At 36.1% G+C, this 25,054-nt stretch overlaps 1 protein-coding gene across 1 annotated transcript; it reads left to right on the top strand.

Moving 5' to 3' along the window:
• The first annotated feature begins 5,023 nt into the window (after positions 1–5,023).
• Positions 5,024–24,817, top strand: LOC133323337 (leucine-rich repeat serine/threonine-protein kinase 1). Its single transcript, XM_061532277.1, has 17 exons — positions 5,024–5,157; positions 5,307–5,466; positions 5,577–5,742; positions 9,158–9,813; positions 9,879–10,139; positions 14,773–14,931; positions 14,995–16,557; positions 16,622–17,531; positions 18,853–19,119; positions 19,191–19,733; positions 19,842–19,922; positions 19,985–20,763; positions 20,847–21,003; positions 21,130–21,457; positions 21,514–22,099; positions 22,161–22,593; positions 24,581–24,817. Exons 1-17 carry the CDS (start codon positions 5,055–5,057, stop codon positions 24,812–24,814), a joined length of 7,386 nt encoding a protein of 2,461 aa, XP_061388261.1. The 5' UTR covers positions 5,024–5,054; the 3' UTR covers positions 24,815–24,817.
• Positions 24,818–25,054: the final 237 nt, after the last annotated feature.

Here is a 25,054-nt window from a genome sequence, read left to right as displayed (position 1 = left end):
AGAAATGGCTCACACGAATGAAGGCCTTGTTCGTGCGATTTAATGCCTTTAGACAATTTTCATGGGGCACTACGTCAAGTCATTGGCCTATGCCGAAAAGCGAACACGGCCCTCATGAGTTGAGGGAAAAGAATAAACAGGAAATATCAACCTTTCGGTTAAGTCATCGAAATCTAACACCAAAGTTTGGGCAGATGTAAACGTTCTGCTGTGGCAATATGAGCGATGTCGAGTTTCTTTTATAAATGTCATTCATTGTATTTCAATCGCATAATACAAATTTTTAATATACATATCTAATTTTTTTGTGTTTTGTTTTAAAAAAGCAAATTTCAAGTCCTAATTAGGAAACCATTTACAACAGTCTAACGATTGGCCGTTTTCAGGTCGGTGTTACATTACACAATTACCACCATTGTGATTGATACACATACACACGCATACAACACAAAGCCAATCCAAAGCTGAGTGCTATGAAATGACATTTTGAGAATGTAAACATTTGTCATTTGTTGTTGTGTTGTGTGCAAAAAAACAAAAGTGAAAAGTTTGTTTATTGATCTCCACAGTGGAAAATCTTAAATCTAAATAAAAAAATATAATGCCCAATTAAAGCATAAATATTCAAATTAGATATTTCAATAATATTTTTCATTAAGTGGTGCTTTATTGTGTATTTACGGGCATTTTTTTTCGTAAAGAAAAGTTTATCAAATACGCTATAAAAATGAGCGACGATGAGGGTGAGTTTTGAAACAAAAATGTCATTGTGCAATTAATATTTAATTGCAGTGGTGGCCAGTTGCCTGCCATCCACAAATGATGAAATCCAAAATATTGATTTATCAACTTTTTATTGAACGCGTGATATATAGTTGTTGATGTTTTCACTAATGGTAGGGGGGATAACAACAAAATTTTATTTATTTGCGGTTTGTAAGAATGTCGAAGAAAATATTTTAGGGTTGCCAGGTTTTTTTTGTTTTGAGTAACTTACGACTTTTTTCTTATTTGCAAATAAGAAAAAAGTCGTAAGTTCGGAATATTGAAATTTGTTGTGAGGGTCACTGGGCTGGGTTTTTCAAATTTAGAATGCGAATTAAAGTTGAGGAGTAGGGTCGATATAAGAAGGTGGCTTTGAAAGTGTGTACTCATGTATACGAAAAGTACTAAATATTACTATATTTAGTATAATTTGGATTTGGGTGGACCTGTAAAGCTGGGATCTTGCCATTTGGAGTTAGGATCACTGTTTGGGGTGTAGAATTGAGCTATGTAGGAAGTTTGGAAAATTGCATGTGGATTTTGGTGAACAATGTGGATTTTGGTAAACTGATAGAGCTGGAATCATACAATTTGAAGTTAGGGTCACTGTTGGGGTGTAGAATTGAGCTATGTAAGGACGTTTCGGAAATTCATACTAATGTGTACTAAATTTGGTATAATTAGAATTTTGCGTGAACTGATAGAGCTGGAATCCTAAAATTTGGAGTTAGGATCATTGTATGGTTTGGGTATGTAGAAAGTTTTGGAAATTTGTGACGTCCGTCTGTCAATTATAATTTATAAAGACGATACAGATCACAGTTATGGACCAATTGTCACGAAATTTTGCATGTAGGACGGGTTCTGGCCAAAGAAGGCCCCTATCTTATTGGTATTGTAACAGGTTGGCTGTTGATGAAAGTTCTTTCCTGAAAACTTTGATAGAAAAAAAAAACGGAAGAAGGAAAATATATTAATTAATTATTAGGAAATCGGATTTGAAGAAAGTAGCCGGAGAAATTGTGCCACCACTATTGACTTTAGCCATAAGTCTATAGGCAATAGACTCGTAGGCTCGGACGGACAATTGAATAGATGGTGCGTGCCATTTATGGCTTCGGAGACCACCAGTTGATGCATGGATTTCATCGCATTCGCTATCGACAATCAGTTGACGTCCGATGGAATGAATTCTTTGGATGCCATCACGATAACGGATGTTGTTGTATAACTTCATTGCATCTGTAGCCATTTTTGGTTTCGGAGACCGCCAGTTGATGCACGGATTTCATCGTGTTCGCTATCGACAATCTTTTGACGTCCGATGGAATGACGTCTTGGATGCCCTCACGATAGCGCCTGTAGTTCTGGCGGATGTGTCGCGGAGATGGATCTGCCATCACTGTGTGATTGTTAGGATGACTCGGCAGATAACATGCCAGCGGGAACTGTCTAGTCAACAACACATTATGTTTCTTGACTGACAGCATCCTGGTCTCCTCATGGAGGTGATGGACGCTCGTCATATGGACACAGCCGGTTGAAATTCGGAGTGCATTATTTTGCATGGATTTCCATTGTGTGTCACTAAGGCAAGAAGTCCAGACTGGGGAAGCATAAGTCAGGATGGAACGACCTATGGCCTTATAAGTCGTTACCAACGTTTCTTTATCCTTGCTCCAGGAGGTGCCAAAAAACTTTCAGAACTTTATTCCTAGCTTTCACCTTCTGGTTGATGTAATTAGGATGCGAGGAGAAATGACGGAGGTTATCGAAGACCACACCAAGGATTTTCGGATTATAGCCGGTGGGGATGCGCCTACCTTCAACGGAAATGTCAAGTTCTAGATTGACTTCTCGCGTCCAGGAAGTGAAAAGTGGCACAATAGATTTTTCAGTGGATAATTTTAGATTGCGCACCCGTCGTCAATGTTAACGTTAACAATGTTATTGTTAGTACTGATCGGTTAATATTTAGAGCACAAAATGGACCAAAAACAAAAACATGTTTTTCGGGTCGCTCTAGAGACTAAAATTATAACCCAAACATCACGAAATATTAGAAAAAAAGGGGGATCTGTCCTTTATATAACCATGGCTCTTTCCATGATAATCGTTCAATATTTAGCGGGTCAAATGGAGAGAGAGAAAAATGCTCTAAAAATATACGCTTATGAGTGTGATAGTTAACAAAATAAATTAAATATCTTTATTTGTATACCCTCCACAGTGTCGATTGCACAGACATTGCTAGTGCTGCTAGGTTGTTTAGTATTGGAAATGGGATATATCGGTCCACGTTTTGGTGTAGCCCCTATAAAACTTTATCCTTCATTATTCGGTATTTTGGGAGCGTTTTTCGTCAGAATTGACTGTAATTTTGTATTTTTGGTTCTCGTGTTATAGAACATCTCCGTACCAATAATTATTTAAATTGAACACAAATTCTGGGTAGCCCCCATATAACAGTTACCCCCTATATTCGATATTTTGGGGTTTTCGGACAGATTTTCCAAGCTGACTGTATTTTGGGTTATTATATAGCATATCTCCATAGTAAATACGAGGGCTGTTCGGAAAGTTCTTAGCCCAGAAAAAAAGCGCGGTATAAACAGAATAAGTTATGTTATGAACTCATGTTAAATTTTGTCCCGATCTGGCAACTTCTTCGTATAAAAACAGGTGTTCAAAAAATACAACTTTTTTTACAATGAAAGCCGTACCAAAAATTATTATTATTATTGGCCTAAGTTTCCGGGTAGCACCAATATAACGGTGGTACCCCAATATTCGGTATTATGGGGATTTGTGGCACGTTTTTCAAACGAATTGACTGTAATTTAGTATTTTGGGTTCTCATTGTATAGTACACCCTTACACAAAAAATTATTCAGTGTAGCCCCTATGTTTGAGTGTAGCTCCCATATAACGGTACCCCCACATTTCTGTACTAAAACTCATTTCACTATCCAAAAAGATCAATATTGATCCCAGTTTTTCCCACGTCTTTTTTTCGGTATATTCAAAGTCCTATCACAACATGAGTTTACTCCCAGGAGCCCCCATTAATTTCACATATGTGTTTTGAATGTCGTCCTCATGGTAGAGGGTTTTACAAAGTTTGGCCGGGCCGAACTTAACGTCATTTAAACTTGTTTATTTTTTTCTTCTTTTGTATTTTATGCGATTAATACGTCAATTTGTAGGTCTTCATTATTTTATCAGTAGTCTGTCCATATACCACCATAAATTATAATATGTGCAACTGAGTAATAATGTACCAGTCAATAATCTTATGCATTCATTCCCATACCTACACACACACCCATAATAGTAATAATGCAAAATATCAACCACAATATTTTTTTACATACATTTTACCCGATAATAAAATAAAAGTCTTCCATTGCGCGTCGTCATATGGTTGCTGGATTATTATTATTATTTTGCATAATAAGTGAAACATATCATTTACCGCCAGTTCTCCTTGTACACTAGACCATCGTCATCTATCCTCCTACCCCATCTCCTTCACATCTTAGTGTCAGAGCTAATGAGACTTAGTGTATTTTTTGCTGATTTTTTTTTGGCATTGGTTTGTAATAGAATCTTTGATGCCACTTGAGGAATTGTTGTTACTGTTGTTGTTGCTGTTACAAGATTTCCCTGAGAATGGGACTTGTATTACACAAAAAAAGAACACCACCTCAGCCACGTGCAACAGTTGGTCGTACAGCAGCAGCTGGTAAGTATGGACAAAAATGCGTGTCTTGCGCAGTTGTTATTGCCTCTCTGCTTTCTGTGTTCTGCTCCCCATGGACTCGGATCAACAAAATTGTGGGTGGTTGTGGCGGTGGTGGTTGTTTGGATTGTAAAATACAAGCCAACCAACCACTAAAGCTATATCACCTCTTCTCCTGCTGCTCTTTTGCCGGTTTTATGAATGAATTTGCCAAAGTTTGTTGGCTGATATTTGAGAGCAGGCAATTGATTTTTAACCAAAGCTGACGTTGATGTCGTCTCGAAACGAAGCCAAAAATTTTCCTCAACTTACATTTTTGTTGTCATTATAAGTTTGTACTGCTAAGGGTGTTGTTGTCTCAGAAGGTATCGGGAGTTGGGCACGAAAAAAGGAAACTCTACAGCTAAATAGGGAGGAAAAAAGAAAGAACACACTGAAAATTTATATGAATATCAATTTTCCTTTGCAATAATATTTTATAATGTATTGAAAGTGTGTGCAAAAAAATTTTGAGTGATACAGTAATTGAGGATAACGAAAAACAAATATGGATTGGAGTTTTGTGGAAAAACCAAAATCAGGCACCGAAACCGCTCTAGATGCTTGTGATTATTTTCTAGATGAGGTCATTGAAATTACAAAAACCTTAGGTGAATCATTTTAAAGAAATTTTCATTGCTATTATTATTTTTGGTTTGTTTCTTAGTTAATTAATTTAACTTTTTTACATAATGATGTGTATAACTCCCAAAAACATATATGTATTTATATTCGTTTTTGTGTGTGTAATTGTTTCCAGATGCTCGTGAACAGGTTCGCCTTATCAAACATCGTGAATTGCGACATGCAGTAACCTCTGGAGATGAACGCACGGTGCGTGTCCTTTTGGAGGCATTGGGCAGTGAGCGGCAAATTATAGTCAATATGGCTCCGGCTGGTGCAAATACACTGTTATTCCTGTAAGTATATCTGCATACATATATGTAAATTGTGTACTTGTATGGATGTAAATGAACATGTCTTTTTTTGTAATGTTGATATAATTTTTTTTTGTTTGTTTTGATTTAAGGGCCGCCCAGTCGGGTTATGAGAGCATAACAAATCGTTTATTGGATGCCGGTGCTGATGGCCGTTCGCATACGGTTACAAAATATTCACCATTGTATGCTGCTGTACACCATGGCCACTATAATATTGCCAAGAAAATGTTGGAAAAGTTTCCAGATTTAATACAGGTAATTAAAAAAATAGATATATATTAAGGCGATCCATTTTCTATGGAGCCGAAAAATTCAATTAAAACCAGCCCCTAGGATGATTCTATTGACAATTCTACGCAACTTTGGTGAAGGAACCATAGGTCTAACTCGATTTTCGAGTCCCCACGCGAAATATTGGTAATAGACACACCTTTTAGTATATTGTATAGCACATCTCCATAGCAAATATTATTAATATTGACCCAAGGTTCAAGGTAGCCCCCATATAACTGTAACCCCGATATTCGTTATTTTGGGGACTTTGGATACACTTTTAACAACCGAATTGGCTGTAATTTAGTATATTGGGTTTTCATTCTATAGTTCATGTCTGTACCAAAAATTATTAATATTGGCCTAAGTTTCCGGGTAACCCCAATATAACGGTCGTACCCCTAATATTCGGTATTTTGGGGATGTGTTACACGTTTTTCAACCGAATTGGCTGTAATTTAGTATTTGGGGTTCTCATTGTATAGCACATCCTCACACTAAAAATTATTCAGTGTAGCCCCCAAGTTTGAGTGTAGGCCCCATATTTCTGTACTAAAAATCATTTCACTCATATAAATCATTTCATTTCATATATTTCGGTATATTCAAAGTCCTATCACAACATGAATTTACTGCCAGGGTGGAGGGTATAAAAAGTTTGGACGGTCCGAACTTAACATAGTTTTAAATTGTTTATTTTTTTCTTCTTTGGTACTTTATGCGATTAATACGTTAATTTGTAGGTCTTCATTTTTTTTATCAATAGTCTGTCCATATACCATAAATAAAAATAAGTGCAACTGAGTAATAATGTACCAGTCAATAACAACAAATGAACGCCACTTGGCTAAATTATTCGTATTTATAACCTTCACAACTATGTTGTAAGGGGATTATAGCTTTGCATGGCCCCAAGAGTCTGTAACACCGTAAACTGTTGATCCTGGCCCATCTTTTAGTATACCGGTACGGTCATATCTCGACTAGCTGAGTCGATCTAGACACACGTGTCCGTCCGTTTGTCCATTATAATTTACAAATACATTATAGTTATGGACCAATCATCACGAAAATTTACTTGTTTCGGGTCAATGAAGAACCCTATTATGGAAATTGGAAATAATCTACTATACTAATAAGAGAGTAAAGTGATTGACTGACTTAACGATTCATCAACGCCCAGACGAAACTGATGCTAGAATCTTGGGGAAATTTAGGGTGAGGGTCACTCTTGGTCCAAAGGTGACAGATAAGGCTGGGGCTTTGAAAGTTCTAAGAAGTACTAAATGTGTACCAGTTTGCCAAATACAAATGGTAATGGTAGAACTATAAGTATCTAAAAAGTACTAAAATGTAATAAAATTGATACAATGTGAATGGATAGAGCTAAAAACTTGAAATTTGTAATTAAGGTTGAGAAGTAGGGTCGATGTAAGGAGGTGGTTTTGAAAGTGCGTTCTCGTGTATACGAAAAGTACTAAATTGTACTAAATTTGGTACAATTTGAATTTGAAAAAAAAAACAAATGAAGGAATCTTGAAATTTGAAATTAACATCAGTAGTGTTGGCGGTTTATTTGGGATACCATTTGTATTTTGTTTTTGCAAAATAGTCAGGCTGAATCCCAGTTTGTTGTTTTTATAAAAAAAAACAACTATTTATTAGTGGGGAATGTATGGCATTGTTTGCCGAGGGGTAAGGCAGGGAAGACTATAGTTTCGGACCACGCCACTGATCCTCATCTGTTCCCTTGCTTCTATACAAAAAACCTTTCATACCCAAATGTCTCTTGTAACAAAGCGAAGTACTTAGCTGTCACATCGCGACAAATGCACACAACGATTTTGTTGGTGTTGCTAGTATTTTTTTTATAAAAACAACAAACTGGGATTCAGCCTGACTATTTTGCAAAAACAAAATTTGAAATTAACATTACCGACGGAGCGATATGTAGGTAGTTTTAGAAATTTGTACCTATGCGAATAGTATTAAATGGTACTAAATTTGGTACAATTTGGATTTAGCTGAACCAATAGAGCAAGAACACTGAAATTTTAAACAAGATTTTTGTTGGAGAGTAGGATTGGGGGTATGGATGTAGTTTTGAAAATTTGTTCTTATGGATACTAAATGATACTAAATTTTATACAATTTAGATTTAGAGCTGGAATAGTAAAAATTGTTAGAATGTAGAATTGAGGTATGTAGGTAGTTATGTCAATTCGTACTTATGTGTACTAAATTTGGTAAAATTTGAATTGTGGGTGAAATTTGGAGTTAGGGTCACTATTGGGGTGTATAATTAAAAAGTTTTGGAAAAGTGTACCAATGTGTACTAAATGGTACCAAATTTGGATTTGGTACCATTAGTTGAACCGATAGAGCTGGAATCCTGACATTTGGAGTTAGGATCACTGATGAGGTGTAGAATTTAATTATGTAGGAAGTTTTGGAAAATTTTACTAATGTGTACTAAATGGTATCAAATGTGGATTTGGGTAGACCGATAGAGCTGGAACCTTGAAATTTGAAGTTGGGATCACTGGAAAATCAAACTAATGTGTTCTAAATGGTACTAAATTTGGTACACTTATATTTGAGTGAACCGATCCTGAAATTGGGAAATAAGATTTGAACCGATCCTGAAATTGGGAATAAGATTTTTATTGTATTTATATTAATGTGTACTAAATGGTACTAAATTTGGTTAAACTTATAACGCTCGAATCATGACATTTGAATTGATGTGTAGAGTTTAGATATGGAGGTAGTTTTGGAAATATGTTCTATAAGATAAACAAGTGGTACTAACATTTTAATTATTGTCAATACTGGTGTGTGCGTGTTCATTTGCACTTCTGACATATGTAGTTCTCTGTGAAAACAAATTAAAATATTTGATATGTTTAAATAATTCTTTTATTTTTGTCGAACATTACAAAATTTTACATGGAGAAGGGGATCTGATCAAAGAATAAACGTGACTGTTTTGATGAAGATCTGTCAATATGTTGCGGGTTAAATGGACACTGACTTTTATGTGAAAATGGTAGGATATATGTGGGTATAAGATGTGGGAGTTATACGCAACTATTCACACGTGTCTACCTATTCTGATATCTTGTGATTTTTGGTTGACGTTTCGTTGGACGTTAATGAACTATTGTTTCGTAGTTCATTACTTCTGGGCAGCGATTTTCAATGGCATGTGGCCCCTATTTTAAAACTACCGATCGATTATAGAAATTTTCGATGTCCACTATATTGTATACAAACTTAAAAACCTTTTTATTTATTTCATTAAATAACATTGAAGTATTTTGCTTTTATTTCAATATAAATGTTGTTTCACTATTTTTCATCCGTGAACCTAACGCTTTCTCGTTTTGCTTTGCAGCAACCGACAGTGGAAAAATGGCTACCGATACATGCCGCCTGTATAAATGGTCACGTCAACCTGCTCGAATTACTTATCAATTACAACTATCCGGAATATCTCTATTCAACATATCGTGACGAAGAGGGCGTTTGGGAATGGAGTTTACCCTTCGATCCGAATGCACAAGATGTCACCGGACAAACTAGTCTTTATATAGCCAGTATATTGGGTAATAAGTCTCTAGTCAATATATTATTAAAATGGAAAGTTCGGGCCCGTAAAACCTGTGCTCAAAGTCCACAAAGTGCACCGATAACACCGACCCGCAAGCGTATTTCATTCGGTATACAGGCGATAATGTCAAAGCTGAATATATCCGGTGAGGGTGAACAGTTGATAAAAGAAGAGTCTCTAGAATGCGATAGATGTCCAATAAACATAAATTTGCTATGTGGTGCTGCACGGGAAACATCGTTGCTGGCAGCTGTACGTGGTTCGTTTTTAGATGTTGTAACGGTACTCTTACAAAATGGTGCAAATCCCAATATAATTGCTAAGCCCGTTGAGGATCACAACGATCCGAAGTGTAGTGAAGAGATATATGGTTTGAGTAATGTACCCATAGCTGAGGCATGTAAACAACGTTCACTGCCGATGGTGGAGTTGTTGTTGAAGTAAGTTGTGACTTGAATCATTTGTTGGGGATATGTATTTTAATTCGTCTTTTTTTTTTAACTAGATATGGTGCTCGTGATGATAATGGTTCAGCTTTGAGTGTGGCTGTTGCCTCAGAGGATGAGGCCATATTGAATCGTTTACTTGCCAAACGTGTCCATCCCGATTCCGATTATAAAATCAATAAGAAAGGTCTACCCACACCGGTTGAAGTTAAAGTTTTCTTGCCATCTGCCACAAATATTTCATACAGTACCATGTTTCCAAATACACCGGTCATTATAGATTGGCATAATAATACAAATGTCCAGTTGCCGTTTGTTAGGTAAGTTTACGAAAAACATTCTTACGGTAGTATTTATTTATTTATTTTATTTTATTTTATTTATTATATAATTTGTAAATTAATTTACAAAGTATAGATTTAAAAGGTGCTGGATAACTAGATCATATGCACCTGTTTGACGTATAGTAATATGATCGATTTAATATATATCTATATATACATTTGTATACACATATATATATATATATATCTACATATATATATATATATACATCCATGTGCATATACATATTCATATATATATATATACATATATAATATATTTTTAGAAGTGGAATAGATTTAATGATTGATTTTTTTTTTTTCTAACATAGTCTAATATATACATATAAAATTTACAAAGGGTAGGTAGATTTAAACTTATAGGTTTTAAATTATATGGTTTTTATGTTTTGCAAGTGAGTCACGAATTTTGGGAATCATGTCCATCCTTGAACAGTCAAGGATTTTGTGGAGGGGTTCATTAATTTTTGAGGTATTGCATTCACATAAGATATGGCGAACCGAAATTATAGTATTACAAAAATTACATTGTGCAGGTTCACAGTTTTCATAATAGTGTTTAGTATTAAATAATGTTTTGTTTACTCTAAGCCGGGCTAACATTATGCAATTTGCTCTAGAAAGTGATCTGTGGTAGTCAGGTCTGGTTGGGGAGGGATTGATAAATCTAAGAAAAGATTCGCTATTATTCCAAATTTCCAAATTTATGCTTTTTCTTATAGAGATGTATTGAGCTTTAATAGCCATTGGAAAACAGGGTGGCTTTGAAATTTCAGGTAGAAGTAGTGCTTGTTTGGCTGACTCGTCAGCCTGTTCGTTTCCATTGATTCCAATATGGGATGGAATCCACAAAATTTTCATGTTTTCAGCGTGTATGTTGGGTAAAGCGAAATCGAAAACACCCCTGTGATTCTGTTTTAGTGCTTTGATTACACTGAGATTGTCAGTACAGATAAGTGTCCTTCCAGAGAGATCTGAGGCGTGTGTCATAGCTTCAATGACAGCTGCTAGTTCCGCGGAGAAGATACCGACTCTATCTGGCAATCTGCGTTTGCAAATTGTTTGATAAGTTGAGGTCGATGTTTGTTTTACTACAGCAAAAGCAGTATTGATGCCATTAAAAGAACCATCGGTATACAAAATCGTCTGAGGGCCGTAATTGGAGATATTATCAGCCATGAGAGTTTGGAATACAGATGGGTTGGTTTTGTCTTTATTGTAAATGCTAAGGCTTAGATCAATTAAGGGTAAGTTACAATTAGGAATGGAAACTGGTTGTTCTGGAATTACTATATTGTAATTTGTTATAGTTTTAAAAATATTTCCTATAGCGTTGGGATATCGGTTTGGTTCATGGATTTGTTTCCAGAAACTTTTATTTAAACCGTCGCTTCTTAGGGTTATTGATTTAGATGCTAAGCTAATTGAATATTTCTCTAGGAGTTCATTGAAGCTTATGAAACGGCCTTCAATTCTCAAGGATTCAATAGGTGTTGCTCTTAATAGGCCAGTAGCTGTTCTATAGCATTTATTAATCGCTGTGTCGATTTTTTTAATGTTTGATTTGCTTGTCCAGCCATATATGGTAATTAAGTGGGATAATGTGCCTATGACTAGGGATCTACATATACATAAAGCCGTGTCTATATGAGGTCCTTTCTTCTTTGAGCATATTAGTCGGAGTAGATTGTTTATTTTGCCCAGTTTCGAAACAATGTGGGCAACGTGTTCGCTCCATAACATATTCTTTGTGAAAAAAAGTCCAAGAATTTTAATTTTTGATGAAAGGGAGATGGTACAATTTTGTAGGGGAATAGATATCTCTCGACAGCGTCTTTGTCTACAAACGTGTAATATTTCTATTTTTTCATGTGGGATAATGGCTCCTACTTCACTAGTCCAATTTTGTAGACAGTTTTCAAAACTTAAGCAATTCTCACGTACTTCTTGGGGGGTCCCCGATGAAATAGCAAAAATGTTGTCGGCATATATTCCGATGAAATCCATATTTAGGGTTTCTTCCAAAGTTCTACCTAGAGAGTTAGCATATATGTTGAACAAAATTACAGAGAGAGGTGAGCCTTGGGGGATTCCATTATCGATATTAAAAGAACGAGAATGGTAACCATCTATTTTTACAATAATTCGGCGATTGGTTAGGAACGATTTAATTAGGTATAAAGTTTGTTTATTTAAACCCCAAAGATGTAGTTCTGAGAGGATGGGCGTGAGGACGATTCGATCAAAAGCCTTTTCAATATCCGCAGAAATGACAACGGAATGTTTACTCATGGATAAATTTCTTCGAAGAACTTCTTCAAGTTGATGGCCCAGACTATGAACACCATGTCTCGGTAAGAAAGCATGCTGTAGGTTAGAGAATTTTTGCGTAGTATATTTGAAAAATCGACGAGCTAATATTTTTTCAAAAATTTTAGAGAGTATAGGCAGAAGGGAAATTGGCCTATAACTCTCAATTTGTGACATGTTCTTACCGGGCTTTGGTATAGGAGATAAGACGGATGTTTTCCAAGCGTGAGGAAATATTCCAGAGACAATGATCATGTTATAAAGATTGCAGAGACGTTTTTTAACATTTAGTGGAGCATTTCTTACCATAGGGTAAGAAAGCTTATCCCGCGAAGGAGTGCTACCTTTTAACGTTACTAACGTTTGTTCAAGTTCTGCGACATCAATAATTTCGGTTATTTCGGGAAAGTTATTTGCATCTGATAATGTTGGTAAGTCAAAGTTGTTTTTTAAAGCAATTACATTTGGATTGAAAGAGTCATCCGAGCTTAACGTGCTCCAAAAGGTGCCAAACTCAGATGCTATTTCATTTGGGTTTGTTAAAATGTTTCCAGATGTTGTAATGGATGGAAAATTTTTCAGCTTGGAAGTTCGTAAATTACCTATCCTGTTCCAAAGAACTCTGACATCCAGAAAGGGATTTAAAGAGTTAAGAAAATTAGCCCATACTAGTTTCTTCGCTAACTTACATTCTCTTCTCACCATTGCGCAGGCTCTTCTGTAATTTAAACTATTCTCTTGAGAACGCCTTCTTTTAAATTTTTTCCAGTATTTGCTTCTACTGTAAATTAATTTAGAGATTGTGCTGTTAAACCATATGGGAACATTTTGTTTAGAAGATTTTTTACTTATTGGTATAGATTCGTTAGCTGCTTTTCGGAAAAGCCGTCCAATTTGGGCTGCTTCTCTATTAACTTCATGAGATTCCTGAAAGGAATTATTAAATGCAATTAATTTAGATTGGAATAGTTTCCAATTAGCATTCTTAAGAATAAATTTTGGAATATGTTGTTTCCCATGTGAAATGTTTACACTTGAAATAAGTATAGGGTAATGATCGCCTACGTCTGGCATGTCCAAACGGGACCATGTTAAAAGGGGAGCAATATCAGAGCTGGCCATCGATACATCTATGGCTGTAAAAGTATTTCGTGTACTAAGCAGTGTGGGAGAACCGTCATTTAAAATGACAAAACCACTGTCCTCAGCGAACTCGGTCCAGAGTGTACCTGTGGGTGAATCTATAGAGGAGCCCCAAACGGTGCTTTGTGCATTTAAGTCTCCAACTATCAAGTGATGGTTTTGATGACTGCCGTTAGAGTGATAAATCTGATTAATCGTACCTCGATTTATGTTTATATCATGTTCTTTATAAACGTTTGTTATTGTTAAAGTAATACCTGAGTCAATTGTGGTTGTTTGGAAAAGAAGATTTCCAGATGATTTAGTATGAGATAAAATATTAATACTATTTTTAATTAATAATGCGATTCCTGCCTTCGCATATCTGTAATTTTTGTTGTGATGCAGTACCTTGTAACCTGACAAGTTCAAAAATTGGACATTTCTTTCAATAATGTGTGTCTCTTGAAGGGCTATTATATCTGGCTTTTGTTTAGCTATGAGAATTTCCAAGGCATATTTATTGTTTATAAATCCTTGGATATTCCATTGTAGTAAATTTAATATGGGGTAGGACATTAAGAAATAAATTTAATAAGAGAAATGATTTTAAGATGTTGAGTTTTTATTGTTGGATGCTGTGCGTCTGTAGGTTTCTGGGGTGATGATGACGTTCAATTCTGGAAATTTTTTGTATATTTGGCTGCATGGTGATAGTTCGGTTGATTGTGTGGTTAGGCGTTTGGGTGTGGTTGTGCATTGTGGAGATTCAATGTCTATTTGCATTTCTGTTTCATTGGTTGTTGTGTTTGGGATGGTGTGTGATGTAGAGTTGTTCATTGGCGTGTTTTCTGAGTTTTGTTGGTATTGGGAGTTTTGTATTGGTTTTATTTGTGATGGTTGGATGTTGGACTGAGGGTTTTTATCTTCTGAAAATGTTTCATTTCTTGGTGAAGATGAGATGGAAGGTGTCGGGTTTTGAGATGAAGGAGATGTTGAATTGGGTTGTGTTGCATTAATGGCGTTTGTTTGTACTGGGGCTGTATTATTGTTGCTAGCAATTTGTGCGAAAGTAGCTTTTTTTGATCCATGAACGGTGATTAGGTGAGATTCGGGGTTAGAATTGAAGATCTTCCATGCAAGTATTTATTTAATCATTATTTTTATATATTTTCAGAGTTGATTGGATGGTAAATGGTGTATTACAATTGAATCCGAAATTACAGGGTCATCCGAAAATCACCGAGGTTGCATTAACAGCCATAACACGCATCGATTTCTCTCACAATCATCTTACAAGCTTGCCCATTGAAATTTTCAATTTAGTTTCGCTAAAGTGAGTATTTTTATTAATTAATATAAATCTACAATATCGATATCTCTCTCTCTCTCTTTACAGATACTTAAATGTGGCTCAAAATAAAATAACCCAACTACCCATGCCATCGGCTACAACACCCAGCGGCAGATCTGCCTACTCCTCACCAGTTCTTGAAGAAATCTATATACAAGATAATCAGCTGATAACAATACCAGCGGAAATATTTGATTTGCCAGCATTAACAATTTTAGATATATCCAATAATAAACTACAGGAAATGCCATTCGATATGTGGAAAGCCCCGAAATTACGTGAATTGAATATTGCCTTTAATTTACTCAAAGATCTTCCCATACCACCCATGCAAACGTCATCGTCCCAACTGAGTTTAGATAAATTAGATTTGGAACCATTTTCAAAGTTCGATGCCTACGGTTCGGAGAATCGCAGCAAGACAAGAACACTCACCCTACAACCCTTGGTGCATCGTAATATATGGTCGAATAGTTTGGAGATAACCGACAACGATGTCAAATGGAATGAATCGAAAAAGGAAGAGGGTGTCTCACAACTCAATAGCCTAAATATAGCCAACAATTTGTTCACTAGCATTCCAGCGGCCTTGCCTTGTTTGGCAGTGAATTTAACAAGACTTAATATGTCCTATAATAGTTTAAGATCCATGGGTCATGTTACTAGTTATCCGGCAACCTTGAAACAATTAGATTTAAGTCACAATGAAATTTCCTGTTGGCCCAGTTTGCCACGCATCACCGAATCGGATCCTCATCTTTTGTGCTATAGTTTTGTAGCCCAAAATCAGGGTGGAGAAAATGATGATATACCCTCGTTTGCCAAACACAATCCTAATAATGCTAAGTCATCATCATTTCGTTCCACCGTGTTGAAGAGTGTGTGTCGTCATCGCAGACATTTACGCTTGGAATCGTTGAGGACATTAATTTTGGCCGATAATTTACTAACACGTATACAATTATCCACCGACGATGTAACCACACTTTTCAATGAATCGGATGATTCTGATTGGAGTGTTGTTGGTGTAACCAAATCAAAGTTGATATTTCCGAATCTCTCAATGTTGGATATAAGCAACAATTGTTTGAAAGAAATTCCCACATCGCTACATGAATTGACAAGTCTTAGTGTGCTCAATATAAGTGGCAATGTTAATGTCACGGATCTTCCACCACATTTGGGTTTGCTGACACGTTTATGGAATTTGAATACTCGTGGCTGTCTGCTGCAGGATCCACTGAAGTCAATGATTGAAAGTAAAAAATATAAGACAATGGACATCATTGGTTACCTGAAATCTATTTATGAAGATGCCCAGCCATATGCGCGCATGAAATTAATGGTGGTTGGTGTTCAGGGTATTGGTAAGACTACACTGTTGGATTTGTTGCGTCAGGGAGTTGGTTCGCAGAAACCCAAAGCTTCTGAAAATCATTGGGCTAAACGCATGGGTCACACCAAGAATCTCTCGAAATCACAAAGAGGTGGCAATATATCCACTGTGGGTGTGGATATCGGTACATGGATATCTGAGAAACGTAAAAAGGCCCCGGGATCACATGGACCGGTTGTGTTTCGCACCTGGGATTTTGGTGGTCAAAAGGAGTAAGTAGGAATTTTTAAATTGTAACAAAACTCTTTGATAAAATTTGTATTTGTATCATTTTAGATATTATGCCACGCATCAGTACTTCCTTTCGAAGCGTAGCCTTTATTTGGTATTATGGAAAATAACGGATGGCCACAAGGGTCTTGCCGAAATCCTACAATGGTTGGGTAATATACAGGCACGAGCACCCAATTCACCGGTCATAATTGTTGGCACCCATTTTGATGCTGTCGGCGATACCTTTTCCCCGGAAAAAGCCGAGGAGTTACAACAGATAATTCGTGAAAAATTCATTGCCATTCCGGATGCAGAGAAAATTGGTCTACCACGTGTAATTGATTCCATTGAAATTAGTTGCAAAACAATGCACAATATACGCCTGCTAATAAACATTATTTATGATACTGCATTCATGCTGAAATCTCCCGGTTCCAAAGAACCAATGCTACTACAAAAAATACCAGCCAGTTATATTGCCCTAGAAGATATTGTCAATGTTATATCGTGTAACTTAAAGGCCGCCGGTTTAGATCCTGTTCTCGATGCAGAAAATTATCGTAAATTGGTAACGGAGGAAATGCGTTTACATAATTATAAAAGTTTTCGTGATACCGCTGAGCTAAATCAGGCAACTATGTTTCTACATGACAATGGCGTCCTCTTGCATTATGATGATGCCACTCTACGTGATTATTATTTCCTAGATCCGCAATGGCTGTGTGACATGTTGGCCCATGTGGTAACGGTGCGTGAAATTAATCCATTTGCTCGCACCGGAATTATGAAATTGGATGATTTGAATTTATTATTTCGCAATTCAAGTGGTAGCAGTAATTCAAATCGTTCATATATTGTAAGCCTGTTGAATAAATTCGAGGTGGCGTTGACATGGGATTCGCGAACATTGCTGATACCGTCGTTGTTGCCGCAAAATGAAAATGAATCGCCAAATTCGGGAACAATTGTAAAGGTGAGTTTTATTAAAAAAAAGATTAAGGATCATTGATAAAGTGTAGGATAGATGTACCAAAGAGATTTTGGAAATTTCAACTATAAGTATCCGAAAAGTACTAAAATGTACTGAATTTGATTCAATTTCGTAACATGTGAACGGATAGATCTAAAAACTTATCGCTTGGAATACGAATGAAGGTTGAGAAGTAAGGTTGATATAAAGAGGTGTTTTTTGGAAGAGTGTACTCATGTATACGAAAAGTACTAAACAGTACCAAATGTGGTACAATTTGAATTTGGAGAAACGGATGGAGCTGGAATACTGAAATATGAAATTAAATTACGGCCGGAGTGAAGGATTAGAATATGTAGGCAGTTTTGGCAATTTTTTACTTATATGTACAAAAAGTACTAAATCGTACTATAATTGGTACAATTTTGATTTGGGTAAGCCGGTTGAGCTGGAACACTGAAATTTGGAAATAGGGTTACTCTTGGAATGTATGATTGGGGTATAGACGTAGTGTTGAAAATTCATACTTATGGGTACTAAACCGTACTAAATTTGGTACAATTTGAATTTTGGGTGAGTGAACCGGAAATAAAGTTACTTTTGGTGTGTAAGATTGGGGTATGGATATAGTTTTGGAAATTCATACTTATGGGTACCAAATGGTACTAAATTTGGTACAATTTGAATTTTGGGTGAACCGATAGAGCTGGGATTTTGAAATTTTGTGTTAGGATCAGTGTTGGGGGTAGGATTGGGGTTATGTAGGAAGTTTTGGAAATTTGTACTATTATATACTAAGTGGTATCAAATTTGCATTTAGGTGAACCGATAGAGCTGGAACACTGAATTTCGGAAATAAGGTTATTTTGGAGTGTAAGATTTTGGGGTATGGATATAGTTTTGGAAATTCATACTTATGGGTACTAAATGTTACTAAATTTGGTATAATCTTGAAATCTTGAAATTTGGAGTTAGGATCATTCTTGATTTTGGAAATTCGTACTATTAAGTACTAAATGGTACCAAATTTGGATCTGGGACACTCAATTTAGTTTTGGAAATTCTTACTTTTGGGTAACAGTACAATTAGAGTGGACTATTTAATGATATAAGTTCTAGAGCGCAACAAAACATTTTTTGAGCCTTTTTGAATATTTTTTGGAAGGCATAGCAGACCCATGTCCCTGTTTTTTAATTTTTTTGAAGGCATCGCAGACCCATAATATATATCTAGTTTAAAAATTCCCCAACAATTTTCCATTTAGTTGGAAAAATACTTCTAACACTTAACACTAATTTTTTTCATTTTTATGTTGCTTTTCAGATTTCACAGCGAACACGTGGTCGCAATTTGAATTTAGGTTGCTCTGTCTCAAATGAAATTAATTTAAATAATTTAGTTTATGAGCCAGTGGAGCAAACCACCAACTCCTCTTCAGTGAATGACAGTAATATATTGGAAATGGGTCTTAAACGTATTTTGCTTATGACCTATTTTCCGTCGGGTTTTTGGTCACGTTTGATTACACGGCTTTTGGCCGATGAGCATATAACTGAAGCCATAAAATCGGTCTACATTGCGGCTAATGATGTAAGTACCAAGTCTAAAAAATATTTGAATAAAAAATATTTGAATATAATGTATGTAACACTTTTTCATAGCAATCCCTTGAATTCGATTTACGTACCTCTTTGGAACACGACAGTCAGTGGAATTTATGGCAAACTGGCGTTTCACTTTACTATGGCCCAATATTGGTCTTTAAAATATGGGAGTTACCATTTCAATTGTCGGCGAATACCCAACCTTTTCGTAATGCCAGTAATCGGTTTAAACTTAAATTGGATGGCGTGTGGAGTGATATAAATTTGTGTAACTCGAGTATATTGGAGATATCATTTCCGCTAACCCATGTCAATGTCTATCAAGAGGTAGAGGATGGTGCACGCCAACATTTGGCACAAATTGAACCTAATATGCCAATTATTGCCAAGTTGTTGGCATTAGCTGTAGATCATATTGATTTACTGTTAGAGGATTGGTATCCTTCGTTGGGCACACGATTTGTTCACACCTCGGAGGGTCGATTTTTGATAACACGACTTGTAATGTGTCCACGATGTTTGAAAAAGTTATCGCTGAATAGTAAAAAATCTGAATCTTCCGATAATAATGGTGCTGGTGGCGGCAGCGGAAGTGGGGGAGTTAGTGGTAATGGCACATCGGATGTTTCTGATGGTGCTGGTGTGGGTCTCGCTGCAGCTATTTGCTATACGAATAAGGTACGTGCCAAGAGGCCGTTTTACTTCCAGGGTGATAATGGAGATGATGCTCAATTGAATGTATTTTCGGCGTATCTAAATGCCACCGCCAGAAGGGAACGTCGATCAGAGGTAATTGGATTACATTTACATTACAATTGCATATGTGTGTTATTGTTATTGTTCACCTTTAGGATTCCCTTTGTTCTGATGCTGATTCGGGTGTGGGCCCAGATTCTGCCGGTTCTTCACGCAACACCTCCGTTGACGGCCATCCATTATATAATATTCCTGATATATCGAATGTGTGCTACACTTGGATGATTGAAGAATGCATATTGTCGGTATATAATCAAACGAAAATCTCTTGTCCAGTCCACCTGGAGGTACCTATGCTGAAATTGGCACCCGATGTTGTTTTCGCCGATATACCCGATAAATATACCATCAATTCGGAAACAATTATAAAAGGTTCATTATTGGGTCGTGGTGCATTTGGCTTTGTTTTTAAGGCAACATGTAAACTGAAAGGATCTCGCAACTTCCGTGCTGTTGCTATGAAAATGTTACAACCTGTTCCACCCGGACCCAGAGCTAAAGAAAGTGCCCTAATGGCTTATAAAGTGGCTTTGGGAAAATGGGATCGTGATCCATTGCAACATGCATGTAAAGCTTATTGTACAGCCAGACAAGAGCTGGCTGTTCTGTTGACGCTGAAACATCCCAATATTGTTCCTTTGGTGGGTATTTGTATCAAACCGTTGGCATTGGTATTGGAGTTAGCTCCAATGGGTGGTTTAGATTCGATATTACGACAACATCGTCGCAGTGGTGCTCACATTGGTCCACATACATTTCAAATATTGGTACTGCAGGCGGCTCGCGCTATAGAATATTTACATCGTCGCCGTATAATATATAGGGATTTGAAATCGGAAAATGTCCTCGTGTGGGATTTTCCACAACCACATGCGTAAGTTATTCGATAACGAAAAGACGTATTTTGAGTGGGGAACTAATTTAATTGTATTTATCTTTTATTTGTCTTTTTTTCAGAGAGGATAGTCCACGAAATTCGATACACATCAAAATTGCCGATTATGGCATAAGTCGTCAAACGGCTCCTAGTGGTTCAAAGGGTTTTGGTGGTACCGAAGGATTTATGGCTCCTGAGATAATACGTTACAATGGCGAAGAGGAATATACGGAAAAGGTAAGTAAGAGTGGGAGAGAGAAAGAGCAAAATAAGTGGATTTTGTTCGAAAGAGAAAAATACCTCTCTTCGGACTCATAATTTTATTCTAAAATTTTCTTTTTCCAATTTAAATTTTTCTTACAGGTTGATTGTTTCTCTTTCGGCATGTTCATTTACGAAAATATCAGTTTGCGGCAACCATTTGAGGGACATGAATCGATTAAAGAATGTATACTGGAGGGAAATCGACCGGCGCTAACACAAAGAGAAACACAATTTCCAACCTACTGTTTGGATTTAATGGTCTTGTGTTGGGATGAATTACCCAAGAAGAGACCAACAGCCAGTCAAATTGTTTCTATACTGAGTGCACCAGAATTTATACATCTCTTAGATGTTGTGGCCTTGCCACATGCTGATAAAGTTGTTTGTGGTGGTTTTAGTTTTAGTAATTCCAATAGTCCAATTGAAGGTAAGACAAAAGGTTATTATATTATAAATTTTCAACTAATAAGATATCCCCTTCAGATGACTTCTCCAGCCTGGAGTTATGGCTGCCCGGCTACAATTCTCACATTGATGTGCTGGAAACAACAACACATGGTCAATTTATACAATCGAGTACAATTAAATGCACAAATAAATTCCTATCGTCGGATCCCAAGTCACCGCGTGTGGAAGAAGTTAGCCTGAAGTCACAGTCATCTTCACCACTGAATACACCCTCATCACTGCAGGCCTCCTCGTCCTCGGGTTCTTCATCGCGAACACCATCTGCAACACGTTTGCCACGTATTAATATGCTTTGTTGTTGTATTATTGAACAATCAATATGGATTGGTGATGCATCGGGCACCCTGCATTCCTATAGTTTGGCAGATTACACCCATATATTTTCATATATGTTAGATCCGGCCATTAAATCACCCCTGATAAGTTTGGTGTATTTAAAGGATATTGAACGTGTTGCAGTGGGTCTACATAATGGTCGGGTATTTTTAGTGGATAGCTCACGTATACCCTTGAATTGTGCATTTGCCGAGGGTTCATTCGTTTTGACGGAAATTTGTTCGGGTTTAATATTACACTGTGCATGTGCTGTTATGGTGGAGGGGTAAGTTAATACAAATTTATACCAAATTCACCATAACAAAATATTTATTTTTTTATTATAGAACCTACGAGTTGTGGTGCGGTGAAATGGCCGGCAAATTAAATGTCTTCCCATTGAGCAAGACCGGTGTTTGTGGCCATCAAGCATTGTGTCACAGCGATGAACCGAATGCCATCGAAGATTTGCGAGTTGCCCGCATGTGCAGCAATATGAATTATGTCTTCACCTGCCTCTATCCGGGATTTATGGTTTATCAATGGCATGCTGAAAATAAAACCATAGAAAATAAATTAGACTGTTCAAAACTGTTACCCTGTTCGGAATCGTTAAAGAGTATTGCTATTGATGAACACTTGAGTCTTATTAAATGTCAAATTTCGGCATTATGTACGCATGGCCAAGAGTTGTATATTGGTACCACTTGGGGTTGTTTGATAATAGCTGAAGTGAATACTCTGCGACCTGTTGTCGTATTTCGTCCATATGAAAATGAGGTAAGTAGATTGTATTGTATTTCTGTATATCAAATACCCACAATAATGTGTGAAGAAAATATAAATTGAATCGAAATAATTGTTAACAGAATTTGTTATGCAGTGATGTTGCAACAAATTTCAATTTTTTTAATTATCAGGATATTTCAACGAATGAAAGAGGGGATAAAAATCACGGTGCGCAAAAATTCGCTCGCGAATAAATTAATATAAATTATGTTCGTTTTGTGCTCATTTAACGAATGAATTTATGGCGATAAATTCTTTACCAAACGAGCATTCGCCAAATAATGTTCGCACACACATAACAAACGAGTGAGAGCACACAAAAACGATCGTTCGTTTCGTTTGGTGGTTGAAATTCTTTCTGACATTCTCTCACGAATGAAAACAAACATTCCCGAATTCTCGTGAATGCTCAAAACAGCAACAAGAACACAAACAAAAGCAATAGGGCTGCTAAAACAACAACAACAAACGTTTGTAAACTCAATAGTTGTTCGCGAACATTTGTTTTTTGAGTTTTCAAAAGAGTGTTCTTCAGCAACAAATGCTAGCGAAAGAACGAACCGACGACGCTTGCAGCGAAATTTCATCGTTCGTGAATTTTTCGTGCAATGCGAACATTGTTCATTGTAACGTGAATTCATTGTAACTTTATCATTCGCGATAAATTCAAAACATTCGAATTCTCGCGCGTAAGCATTCGTGAGAAAGAACGTATTTTAATCATCTTCGCACCCTGATAAAAATAGAAAAAGCTTGCAGATATAGCTCCCATATATAGTTTCGTCCGATTTTATGTAAATGGAGTACTATACAGCCAATATTTGTCCGATTGTGACAACATTTTGCACAGAGTACTGAATTGGGTCCAGATTGATGTATGCGAAGTTTTTTTGAAATCGGTTCAGATTTAGATATGGCTCCATATAGTTAGTTTCGTCCGATTTTATATAAAAGATGCACCAAACTCAAATATTTGTCCGATTGAAACAAAATTTTGCACAGGGTACTAAATTAGGTCCATACTAATGTATGCGAAAGTTTTTTGAAATCGATTCAGATTCAGATATAGCTCCCATATATAGTTTCGTCCGATTTTATGTAAATGGAGTACTATACAGCCAATATTTGTCCGATTGTGACAACATTTTGCACAGAGTACTGAATTAGGTCTTGATTGGAGTATGCGAAATTTTGTTGAAATCGGTTCAGATATATATATATATATATATATGTGTATATAGCTCCCATGTATAGTTTCGTCCGATTTTATGTAAATGGAGCACTATAAATGTATGCGATGTTTCGTTGAAATCGGTTCAGAATTATGTTTCATACAAATGGTACACACAAAAATCCAAGTCTGTCCGTTTGACATGCAATTTTTCATTGATTTTAGAATGGTATGTGTATGGGATTTTTTTTATTTATTTATTATAGTATTAACATTGTAGTAAATACAATGCTAATAATAAAAGTATCTAGCATTGGCTACAATGGCCATCAGCTAAATCGGAGGATTTTTTTTTTAATTGGTTTAAATATCTATGTATTTATGCAAATATCTATAGGATATTGTACATATTTTCATCTCTTATATGTACCAAAAATGGTGAAGAATATCATATTATCGACACGGACCGACTTTTGAACTTTCCTTACTGGTTTTTTATAAATTTACATTATAAAATTAAGAGTATTTTCAACAAATTCTTTGTTGACTGCAATAAGTGATAATTAAACATCTTGCAGAAATGTGTCAAAATATTCAATAAGATTGCATTGAATTTCACTATTAGTTACAATAGAAACGAATATTTGTAAACAGGATATTTATTTGTAAAAAAGTATCTCCCATTTTAAGTGCACCATTTTTAGGTTGCCTCCACCCCCTCTTTCTCATAATCCGTTGGAATTTCTCTGTAATTATTTTTTGTGTGTTGCACAGTGTAATTTAAATAAACATTTTTTTTAATTACAGATCAAAACAATTGTTGCTGTACCACATCCCAATGTACCGCTTATTGCCACAATTGGTAGACGTTATCGTTCACTGATATCACGTTATATGGATTCGCCCGAGAGTTCCAGTAGTAAAAATGTATCAACACCGACACATTTTGATCATTTCAAGAATCAATACAAAGCAAATCAGCCACAAGATATTGACAGTCATATTCATGTTCTTTTGTGGAAAGCCAAAGATTGGACATAGAATTGATGGGAGGATAGGGATTTTATGGTTTTAAACTAGGCACTGTAAAACGTGAATAATTTATTTTTTAATAATTACGTATGCATTATTTTACTAATTATGTTAGCTAACTATTGTTTAGAGTGGCATTACAAATATTTACTTCCAGAAAAAACCGAATCTCTCAAAAATATTATATTTTTTTTGTATTAAATTAGTTTGAATATTTTAATAATGAGCATTTTAAACAACGATTCCATT

Source organism: Musca vetustissima, unplaced genomic scaffold (assembly GCF_032173495.1).
Source record: "Musca vetustissima isolate MV318-11 ecotype Yass unplaced genomic scaffold, APGP_CSIRO_Mvet_v1 utg7560, whole genome shotgun sequence".
Classification (NCBI taxonomy): domain Eukaryota; kingdom Metazoa; phylum Arthropoda; class Insecta; order Diptera; family Muscidae; genus Musca; species Musca vetustissima.
The sequence above is the reverse complement of the archived record's forward strand: the minus strand, read 5'-3'. Positions and strand labels throughout refer to the sequence as shown.

Coding starts and splice junctions, on each gene's coding strand:
- LOC133323337 (XM_061532277.1), top strand. CDS start 5,055: ATGGATTGGAGTTTTGTGGAAAAACCAAAATCAGGCACCGAAACCGCT. Junction 9,814..9,878: donor ATGGTGGAGTTGTTGTTGAA/GTAAGTTGTGAC, acceptor TTTTTTAACTAG/ATATGGTGCTCGTGATGATA. Junction 10,140..14,772: donor GTCCAGTTGCCGTTTGTTAG/GTAAGTTTACGA, acceptor ATATATTTTCAG/AGTTGATTGGATGGTAAATG.